General features: G+C 35.7%; 1 protein-coding gene across 3 annotated transcripts in view; it reads left to right on the forward strand.

The window, feature by feature from the left end:
- The window catches only part of kdm4aa (lysine (K)-specific demethylase 4A, genome duplicate a), a 41390-nt gene extending 37303 nt beyond the window's left edge, over positions 1-4087 (forward strand). For 2 of the 3 annotated variants that reach the window (XM_001921794.9, XM_005165688.6), the window contains exon 22: positions 552-4087. In XM_001921794.9, coding sequence (XP_001921829.2) covers positions 552-689 — 138 coding nt within the window. In that variant the 3' untranslated portion in view covers positions 690-4087. The remainder of the gene's footprint in view (positions 1-551) is intronic. The other variant, XR_012407534.1, reaches the window with a different exon arrangement.
- Positions 4088-12244: the final 8157 nt, after the last annotated feature.

The following is a 12244-nucleotide window of genomic DNA, read 5'->3' on the forward strand; positions in this document are numbered from 1 at the left end:
GAAGTGGCTTTCACACTGGATGCAGAATCTGCTGCATTATGAATTCATTCATTCCAATGGCTTGCAACACACAATGACGATTTGTTGCTGTGCCGACCAAATAGCAAACAACTAAATGCACCCTCATCTAGCTTGCGCACCTGTTGTGTATGCATGAACCTCACATGCTCATTAGAAATGCACAATCTGCTCAAAAGGACATTTCTATGCAGTGCACGTGTATTCCTGCTGCTTATAATAGCGCAAGGCTAATTGATGCCTCTCAGCTCGTTCACGGTCAATAAACTTTAACTGTCAATAAAACGTGGTTATTTAATCATAACTTATGTTATTAAGTTACATTTAAAGCGTCTTACAAAATGACTTCATAATTTTATATTTTATTTTCGTTATATTATATTTGAACAGAATTTTCGGTTTCTATTTCTGTGCATCCCTACAGTGCTTTATTATTGTTTTATGGAAAATTTTTTATATCTTTAGGAACTAGTGCTGCTGAAAATATGTGGGCACTAGTGCATTCTATTGATTTGCGCATGTGTGTTATGCAGTCTAAGGCCTCGGACATGCGCTTTGACGGGATGTTTGGAGAGAAGAAGGTCCAGGAGAGCAAGCGGCAGCGAGTGATCAACTCCAGGTACAGAGGAGACTACATCGAGCCCGTCATCTACAGAGCAATCATGGAGTAACCAGCAGCGACAGACATGGCCTTCACCCAAAACCACCAGCACTCTTCCAGCAGCCCCTGCCAGCGTCAGTAGCGATCATCTGGCGGGAAGCAGACGTCTGGATGGGTTTGAACTCTCGTCTGCAGGCGTGGCAGAAAGTTTCACAGCGTCTTTTACACACAGTGCAGCTTTTTCTTGGGGTGTGTTTGACACCCTTTAACCTCAGCGCTGTGAAACTGTCCCAAACACACTCGAGAAAACACACGTGAGCATTTAATACAGAATATTTGTTCATAAATATCTACTTTCATCAAATTAAACATTAATTTATTTCACTTAAAGGGATAGTTCACTCAGAAATGTAAAATATGATCCGTATTTGCTCATCTTTAAGTGGTTTTAATCCTTAATAAGTTCTTTTTTCAGCTGAATTTACAAAGATATTTTGGAGAATGTTGGAAACCGATTCAACCATTGACTTTCATAGTAGGAAACAAATACTACACTCCGAATTAAAGGCATGGGAGCTGTCAGTGGGGTGGTACCTTTTCAAAAGGTACACATTTGTAGCCAAACAGTCCATAATGGTACCTCAAATGTCTAATTTAGTACCCTGTAGTGCTCAAAATGTACATTTAATGTACTATTATGGCCTATTTGTACCAATGACAGGAAGTACCTTTATTTCAGAGCGTGTATAGAAGTCAATGGTTACAGATTTCTAATATTCTTCAGCCAAACAGTCCATATTGGTACCTCAAAGGTCTCTTTTAGTACCCTGTAGAGCTCAAAATGTACATTTGATGTACCATTATGGCCTATTTGTACCATGACAACTTCCTGTACCTTTATTTCTGAAAGTGGCTAAAGATATCAGAAACGTAACCATTGACTTCCATACAAACAGTCCATTTTGGTACCTCAAAGATGCATTTTAGCACCTCGATATGCTTAAAATGTACATTTGATGTACCATTATGGACCTTTTGTACCAGTGACAGCTACCTGTACCATTTCTGAGCACGTATGGAAGTCAGTGGTTACAGAATTCTAATATTATTCAGCCAAACAGTCCATATTGGTACCTAAAAGGTGCATTTTTGTACACCGATGTGCTCAAAATATACATTTGATGTACCATTATGGCCCTTTTATACCAGTGACAGGTTGCTGTACCTTTATTTTTGAGAGTGGCTAAGGAATATCAGAAACCTGTAACCACCGACTTCCATACAAACATTTCATATCGGTACCTCAAAAGTGCATTTTAGCACCCTGATGTGGCCAAAATGTACATTTGATGTACTATTATGGACCTTTTGTACCAGTGACAGCTTCCTGTACCTTTATTTCTGGAGTGTATGGAGGTCAATGGTTACAGGTTACTGATATTCGTTAGCTGAACAGTCCATATTGGTACCTCAAAGGTCCATTTTAGTACCCTGATGTGCCCGAAAATGTACATTTGATGTAAAGTTATGGACCTTTTTACAAGTGACAGCTTCTCTTACCTTTATTTTTGGAGTGTATGGAGGTCAATGGTTACAAGTTTCTGATATTCTTTAGCCAATAGTCCATATTAGTACCTCAAAGGTGCATTTTAGTACCCTGATATGCCCAAAATGTACATTTGATGTACCATTATGGCCTATTTGTACCAGTGACAGCTTCTCTTATCTATTTCTGAGAGTGGCTAAAGACATCAGAAACCTGTAACCATTGGCTTCCATACAAACATTACATATTGGTTCCTCAAAGGTGCATTTTAGTACCTTGACATACTCAAAATGTACATTTGATGTACCATTATTGACCTGTAGTACCAGTGACATCTTGTACCTTTATTTCTGAGAGTATATGGAGGTCAATGGTTACAGGTTTCTGATATTCCTTAGCCAAACAGTCCATATTGGTACCTCAAAGGTGCATTTTAGTACCCTGATGTGATTAAAATGTACATTTGATGTAAGATTATGGCCCTTGTGTACCAATGACAGCTTCCCGCACCTTTATTTCTGTAGTGTATAGAGGTCAATGGTTACAGATTACTGACATTCTTTAGCCAAACAGTCCACATTGGTACCTCAAAGGTGCATTTTAGTACCCTGATGTGATTAAAATGTACATTTGATGTACTATTATGGATCTTTTGTTCCAGTGACAGCTTCCTGTACCTTTATTTGTGAGAGTGGCTAAAGATATCAGAAACCTGTAACCATTGACTTCCATAAAAACATTTCATTTTGGTACCTCAAAGATGCATTTTAGCACCCTGATGTGCCCAAAATGTACATTTGATGTATTATTGTGGACCTTTTTTTTAACCAGTGACAGCTCCCCTTATTTCTGAGAGTGTATTAAAGTCAATGGTTACAGGTTTCTGATAATCTTTAAACTGTCTTGCTTTGAGTTCAGCGTAGGAAAGAAACTCCGGTTTGGATCAAGCAGAGGGTGTGTAAATAGATAAACATTTTGTGTGAACTACACCTTTAACTGAGGGTGCTGTTTCTACCCGCGTTTTACCGAAAGGACGTGCCATTGCATTCTATACAGTCAGATCTCCTGTTTTTAAGTCGAGATCTCGAATATTGTACATTATTTGGAACATAATGAATTCAGCGTGTCATTTTTTACAAGCTTATTTATTACCTGGTGCTTTCTAAATACCTTCTGCAATATGAGTTCCAGTGCTGTCGGAGTAATGGTTCATAATGAGGGAGTTCATGGGTGTGTTCTGTTTCCTGGAAGGAGTCACAGCAAAATGCCAAGAATCTGGGTTTTTCACAGCTTGTTCAGAGCCCTGCGTTGCTTACTCTGGTTCCACACTATCTCATTTCCAGGTTTCCATTAATGTAGCTCTCACTGCTGTCCATATTTGATCAAAAGCCCCGTGGTTTTAATAAGCTATTTTTGCACTTCTCAGCTGTGCTTTAATGAACTGTCATCTTTGTCCTTGCAGTAGCCGAGCTCTAGAGACTGAAATGCTCTTCTGAAAGCTGAGGAGGCCGTCGTTTTGCCTGTTTGGACTTTTCTAGCCGACAGCATTTGGAGAAAGTAAGGTTGTTGCAGTTTGTCTGTTGTTCAATAGACAGGGCTAATCGTCACTCTAAATATATATATATATATATATTACAAAAAAAAAAGAAAATTATAAAAGATGTTTTTCTATCAAGAAGCCTATTTTATTGCTTTGTTTTATAATACGTTTAATGTTCATATACTGTGAGATATAGTTGTATGTAGTTAATTTAAGAAATCCGGCACGTTTCTTCTGCCTCTTGTTTTTTTTTTTTGCTTTTTAAACACGAGTCTCGTTCTTACCGCACTTCTGAATGCTGAGGCTCTAGGACTTCCATACATGTCTTTTGTAAAAACCATTAATGTGCATCAGTAAAAGATGTGAGTTTACTTGTTTCTAATTCTCGTGTCTTTTTTTTTCTTCTATCGAATGGCTCGTTTTTGCTTGCATTGCAAAACACACTGTTTTCTAAGCACTCAGCATTTTCCATAAAGATTGATAGGTGTTATGATAAAGCTATACTGAAAGAATAGCACAGTTTTAGCATGGCTACACTCACTGGCCACTTTAATAGGTACACCTTACTAGTACCAGGTTGGACCCCCTTTTGCCTTCAGAACTGCCTTGATCCTTCATGGCGTAGATTTAACAAGGTACTGGAAAAATTCCTCAGGGATTTTGCTCCATATTGACATGATAGCATCACGCAGTTGCTGCAGATTTGTCGGCTGCACATCCATGATGCGAATCTCCTGTTCCATCACATCCCAAAGGTGCTCTATTGGATTGAGATCTAGTGATTGTGGAGGCCATTTGAGCACAGTGAACTCATTGTCATGTTCAAGAAACCAGTCTGAGATGATTCACGCTTTATGACATGGTGCGTTATCCTGCTGGAAGTAGGCATCAGAAGATGGGTACACTGTGCTCATAAAGAGATGGACATGGTCAGCAACAATACTCAGGTAGGTTGTGGCTTTGACACCATGCTCAATTGGTACTAATGAGCTTAAAGTGTGCCAAGAAAACATTCTACACACCATCACACATCCACCACTAGCCTGAACCATTGATATAAGGCAGGATGGATCCATGCTTTTATGTTGTTGATGCCAAATTCTGACCCGACCATCCGAATGTGGCAACAAAAATCGAGACTCATCTGTGTGAATTGTAGCCTCAGTTTCTTGTTCTTAACTGACAGGAGCGGCACCCGGTGTGTTTTCTGCTGCTGTAGCCCATCCGCCTCAAGGTTGGACGTGTTGTGTGTTCAGAGATGCTCTTCTGCAGACCTCGGTTGTAACGAGTGCTTATTTGAGTTACTGTTGCCTTTCTATCAGCTGGAACCAGTCTGGCCATTCTCCTCTGACCTCTGGCATCAACAAGGCATTTGCGCCCACAGAACTGCCGCTCACTGGATATTTCCTCTTTTACTGATTATTCTCTGTAGACCCTAGAGATGGTTGTGTGTGAAAATTTCAGTAGATCAGCAGTTTCTGAAATACTCAGACCAGCCCATCTGTCACCAGAAACCATGCCACGTTCAGTCACTTAAATCCCTTTTCTTCCCCATTCTGACGCTGCAGCAGATCGTCTTGACCATGTCAACATGACTAAATGCATTGAGTTGCTGCCATGTGATTGGCCGATTCGAAATTTGCGTCAACGAGCAGTTGGACAGGTGTACCTAATAAAGTGGCCGGTGAGTGTATTTATCCCTAGCTCCAAATAGTTGAAATGTTGCATTTGCCTAAATAATGTATTTATTAGCTGGATGATTAATTAAAAAGAAAGCTCTGATTAATCAAAAGCTGTGAATGTCAATCAGATCGTGTGAAGCGTGGTTGTGTGACGATCAGGGAGCTCTCCTAGGGAATCTCCAAACACCCATCAAGAGGGAAAACCCCACAGTGTTGCATTATAAACAGAAAACTGAACAGCTTTCACTGATTCGGCTTCACTAATCCTTTAAGAAAAAGCAGTTTAGTAGACTTTCACTATTAGTCACTTTCAGCTGGTTTTTTATGTACTTCTCAGAAATGTACTTATTGCACTGAAGTATACTCGACTTATACTGACAGAGTTTAGTATATATATATAGCCAATATAGCCTATTTGTTTATTGACATATACAGTTGAAGTCAATTATTAGCTCTCCTGAATTATTACAGAAATATTTTGTTAAACATAATAGTTTTATTAACTCCTTTCTAATAACTGATTTCTTTTATCTTTGCCATGATGACAGTATAGAATATTTGACTAGATATTTTTAAAGATACTAGTATTCAGCTTAAAGTGACAGGCTTAGCTAGGTTAATTAGGCAGGTTAGGGTAATTAGGCAAGTCATTGTATAACAGTGGTTTGTTCTGTAGACAATTGAAAACAAATATTGCTTAAGGGGGGTAATGATATTGACCTTAAAATGGTTTTAAAAAATAAACCTGCTTTTCTTCTAGCCGAAATAAACCAAATAAGACTTTCTCCAGAAGACAAAATACTATAGGAAACACTGTTTGCTTTTTTACACAAGCACACTGTCATAATGTTTTGTGTTCTCTGTAAGTTTCCACAACACTCTTCCGTTTGAAGGATTTCACGTCTCAAGCTCATTTCTGAAACTCAAAACTGGAACTGTGACCTTCATAACAGCGACGTATAAACAGATGTGTTGTAGCCACTGATTTATATAGAATCCTCATGAAATGACGTTTCATTTACAACTCTACTACTACTCATTTTAATTTACTCTTCTATCACTTTTAGCTGTTAAAGGTGCTGTATGTACGTTTTTGACTCTAAAGCATAAAAATACCATCATATATTTGCAGATGTTTAGGAAACATGCTAAATGAGCATTCTTGTTTATCTGTAAAACAATGCTGAAGTCAGATATCCTGCTTTGAAAATGTGCGTTACATGCCGGAGCTTCTGTCTTTGTTTTGATGCTTCTAACCCTCCCACTGCCAGTTCAGCCAATTATATTTCAGCAGCCCAGGTTGACTTAGTGGAAAACAGCGTATTTCCTTCATTCAGTCAGAAAGGCTCTGTAAGCATGTGTTCACGATCCCCTTTGGACAGTGGCCGACTCCAAAATGAGATGCAGATTCAGAGTTCCACATTAGGTTGTTAATTAGCAATTAGCAAATAATATAAATATTAAAAACCTAAACATTAGGTCAGCAGGTTAAATTGTAACCTGTGTCCTAATAACACGCCATGCGACAAGATACGCAGTGATAGGCAATTTGGCTGTTTGCATCAGACGAAATACGACATAAATGTAAATAAAGTCATTCAGAAGCACAGAATAGTGCACTTACTGCACGCCCAACAAAAAGGTATGGTTTATAATCTAATTAGTACATATTAAACCTCTAACATTATTAATGCACATGCCTAATCACTGATATGTGTTGGCTTGCACTGAGTCACAGTTCTGAAGTTTAATTTCAAACGGTTTATTTTATTTTCCAGATCTGAGGTGAACTATCTGCTGCTGCCTTCAGTTGTATGGCAATAAATATCATGTAAAATGGCATTCAGACTCACATTATTAGCATTTAACACTGAATAGAGTACATGAGGTGATCGTTTTGTTTAGCTGCAAGAAGTTGAAGCCGTTTCTAATAAATTAATTTGAGGTGTTGGTTAGGACAAAAACACCTTTTAATATGGAGAATATTCCTTCTATGAATATTCCTTCATGATTTAAATTAGCCCCGTTCACAAAGATCTTCATCATCAACGCTTCCCGTTCACTTTAAATGGGTGGCGTCAGGCATTGCCGAACTGCATTGTGGATCCGTCGGCGCTGCTTCAGAGGCGTTGCTCGCTGCAGAAGTTGGGACTAGCTCAACTTTTCAAGCGCAGACAAAAGCGTCAGCCAATCAGATCGCTGTATGCAAATACACCAGCTAGACAGTGGCCTATTGGTAGGCCCACACGGAATTTGCGCGCAGAATTCCGCAGAATTTCTGCAGATTTTCCGCATAATTCCGCAGATTTCTGCAGATTTTTAGCCCATTATTAATTCTGTTTTTTAACTTGAGTAAATGTGTAAATTTGAATTTATTCAGTTTTTATTCAGTAATTTATTACTTTTTATTTAATAAAATAAGGGTTTAGTCATGATACTCTGCTGGATACTCCCAAAATAATTCCGCAAAATCTGCAGATTTTTACCAAAATTCTCCGCAGAAATAGCAAAAAACGTCCACAGATTCCGTCTGGCCCTGCCTATTGCTGACTGAATTTCATTGGCTGACGCTGCTATGACGATCGCATCAGGCCCAACTTCAGACACACCTTCAGTCAAGCGTTGACGCTGAAGCCCCGTGTGAATGGGGCGTTAGGCTCGAGAGTAAGGCACACTCCTGTTGATGTTGTCAATCTGGCAACCTGCTCTTGCGTGTGTTTTGAACCAGGCATGCAATACCTAGTTCATCCACTGGGTGTCAAACTTACATACTGCATCTTTAAATGAACACAAGTTCCCATATGACCAACAATTAAAAGTCAGTTTAATGCATGCATGATGCACAGTAAAATGTTGGACACACATTTCAATAAGGTTTCATCAGTTTACTAACACCAACTAATGATTTACAAAACATGTACAGCCTTTATTAGTCATAGTTCAATATTCATTCATCAAATCAATGCTTGTTACATTCATGAACAGACATTGAATGACTTTATTTTCATTTACTAGCATGATTAAACACTGTAATAACTGTGTTGTTCATTGTTTGATCATGTTAATAAATACATTAACTAATACAATCTTATTGTAAAGTGTTACCTGAAATGTTGTGGTAATCAGTTATTAATATTTAAAGTTATGATTATGAAACAAATGAGTTATTGGGAAAGAGGACAAAGGGAAGCCTGGCAGTGCTGTCTTAAAGACGACCTAAAATGCAAAGAAAATACTTTTATAAGGGGTTTAAACACAGTTGTGTGGCAAAAGTGTGAGAATATATCCACCCTGTAATAGTAAACATTAATTAATTCTATTTTTATGATCACACTTGATTAAAACTGTCTGGAGAAACACTTTGATCGACATTCTCCGTTTATACGTGTCATCAGAAAGGGAAAGCCCCGCCCACTAGTGAAGATCTCCCCCTCATTAGCATAGGACAATAGTCTTGTTTTTGAATCTGCCACTATGCTGACTCATAGGCATTTGTAGCTCCGCCCTCTTTTGAAAAGAGCACGATCTCATTTGAATTTAAAGCGACAGTCACCAAAACTCCACAATTAGTATCAAAGCCTAATAGGGTCCGTTTCAAAGAGTTATAAAGCATTATCTGTGTGCTACTTTGAGCTGACATTTCACTACACACTCTAAGGACATCACAGACTTATTTTACATAGGCATACTAGGTCCATTTTAAGATAAATGCTGTTGTTTCTGTTGACACATTTAACAGTTATAAATGCAGACGCTCTCCTTTTGTTTAGATGGCACGTTTCTGTCATACAAAGAAACCAAAGCCTGTAATAAGAAGCCAAAACGAAAGCGATCTGCTCATGAAAATCTAAAAAAATTTATTTCAGGTAAGCCAAACAGACATGAGTTGATTTCCTTGAGATAAGACTGTAAATTTACTGTAATTTGCAGGTATACTGCAAAGCCTACAGCAGACGACAAGTTCAACCAGTCTTTCTTGATGTAGCTAACTGAAATTCTACACTTTGTAGCATCAAACGCTTCTAAACATGCATTTAATAGAGGTTTACACATGTAGTGCAAGACTGCCAACCTGATTTCACCATGTAGGACATGTTCCTGAATTAACATCAATGTTGATCCTGGAACAACATTCCAATCAGCCAGTGAGAATTAAGGGATGCTTTTACAGTTTATGTTAAGTTTAGGCTTACGGTTTATGCACTTCTACATGATTGTTATCCTTCTATTATTTCTATAGTATTTCTGGATTATATATTTTTATTCCAGCCAGACTTAAAGAAAAAAGCCTTTCTCCAAAAGAAAAATATTATAGGAAATACTGTGAAACATTTTCTTTCTCTGTTAAACATCGCTTAGAAAATATTTGAAAAATATTTCTGACTAATAGTTTTGTCTTCAACTGTACTTTTTTTTCCCTCCAGTTGTATGTGAGTCATTGTGAGGGTATTTTTAACCGTGGTAATTTCCCTGTGCACTTTGTGCTCTTTTTCAAAACTTTCCTCAGATAAGAATCAATGTCAACTATAATGATCCAGCAAAGATGGTGGTGCACGTGTGTGACTACTCATAGTGACTCATCCCAAATGAAATAAAATCAAATAAAATTTGATTAAATTAAATGACAAAAAAGTATTAAATTAAAAGTAAAGTATATTTTAAAATATTGAAAATACAATATAATTAAAAAATAAAATATTGTTTTTCTTCAATTAATTTGTTTCAACCCAGTATTTAGAGCTATACAGATTTAGTTTCATTTTTAGACATTGATTGATTATTTATTTATCAATTTTTTTCTGCTGGAGAAAGTCTTATTTATTTTATTTCAGCTAGAATAAAAGCAAATTTTTGGATTATTTTCAGGTCAAAATTATTAGCACCTTTAAGCAATATATATTCTTTGGTTGTCTACAGAACAAACCATCGTTATACAATAACTTGCCTAATTACATTATATAATATATAAAATAAAATATAAAACATTGTTTTTAATTTTTAAGCATAAATAGAAAATAATAAATAATAAAATTATATAAAAATAATACAATTCTGAAAATTTTTAGACATGGACATGGGAAAAATCAAAAGATTAAATAATTGATTCTTTATTAAATAGTAATTAAAAAATCTGATTAAATAAAATATATGAAATTAAAAATATTTGAATTCAAAATACAATAATAATATAATAAAATAAAATGTAAATAAATTAAATTAAAAGCAATATTTAAGTTAAACAAAAAATAAAATATTGTTTTTTTATTAAATGATTTATTTTAAGCTAGTATTTGGAGTTAAGGAAAAACAGATTTAGCTTCATTTTTAGACATAAACATGGTAAAAATCAAAGGATCAAATTAGTAATTTTTCTATCAAATAAAATAGAATAACATTTAAAATAAACTAAATTTAAAATAAATAAGAATAAATGAGTAGAAATTAAAATAAAAAATGAAATTAATTCAAAAACTTTATAAAAAAATATTTAAAAGTAATAAAAAATATAATAAAACAAATTAATAAATTAAATTAAAAATAATATATTGTTTTTATTCAAAGGATGTTGTTTCAACCCAGTATTTGCAGCTAAGGATAATCAGATTTAGCTTTAATTTTAGACATGGACATCATAAAAATCAAAAGATTAAATGATTCATTATTTATTTCTAAAATAAAAAAATAATAAAATAAAAAAAATTAAGCAGAGAATTAAATAATAAATTAAATAAATAAAATTAAAAATAAAATATAAATGTTCTTATTTAAATGATTAGTTGCATCCCAGTATTTAGAGCTGAGGATAAATAGATTCTGTACCCTGTACTCTGACTACTTCAATATTGCGATAAATAGATTGTTTCATTTTTAGACATGGACATATGAAAAATCAAATGATTGAATGATTAATTATTTATAAAAATATAATGAAATAAAATAAAAAATAACATTAAAAATTATTTTATTAAATATAAATTAAATTCAAAAATTAAATAAATAAAAAATATATATATAAATTTAAAATCCAATCTTTATATTCAAACAATGTTGTTTCAACACAGTATTTGACCAGAGGACAAATAGATTTAGTTTTATTTTTAGACATGTACATAGGAAAAATCAGAGGATTAAATGATTGATTCTTTATTTATCCAGCATTGTGTTCACATAATAGAGAAAGCAAACACAGATGACAACATGACAGATGCACAACAAGACTGACGAGACAAACGATTCGCTCCAACAAAATCATATGCTTTTAGATGAACATAATGAAGGATTATTGTCCTATACTGTGTGTCTAATGATACAAAGGAGATATTTTAAAGATTACCACAGATTTACCATGGTATCTACCTTTTACAGTCTCACCTGTTATTGTTCTTGCCTGTCTACAGTAATCATTATGCATACATAATTAGTATTTACAGTATATTTTAGGCAAAACAATATGACTTTGGTCTGCCGAGACAGTGGAATGAACTGCCAACTAATTCAGCATGTGTTTTTCACAGCGGATGCCCTTCCAGCCACAACCCAGTACTGGGAAACACCCATACACTCTCGCATTTACACACACTCATACACTCAGACAATTTAGCCTATCCAATCCCCCTATAGCGCAGGTGTTTGGACTGTGGGGGAAACCGGAGCACCCAGAGGAAACCCACACCAACACGGGGAGAACATGCAAACTCCACACAGAAATGCCAACTGAGCCGAGGCTCGAACCAGCGACCTTCTTGCTGTGAGACGATCGTGCTACCCACTACAACACTGTGACACCTGAAGAAAGTCACAAAAAGAAAAAGAAAGAGACCGATTTGTGATAAAAGTGAGGACCGGGAAGGAGGGGG

The sequence above is a fragment of the Danio rerio genome, chromosome 6 (genome assembly GCF_049306965.1).
Source record: "Danio rerio strain Tuebingen ecotype United States chromosome 6, GRCz12tu, whole genome shotgun sequence".
In the NCBI taxonomy this organism is placed as follows: domain Eukaryota; kingdom Metazoa; phylum Chordata; class Actinopteri; order Cypriniformes; family Danionidae; genus Danio; species Danio rerio.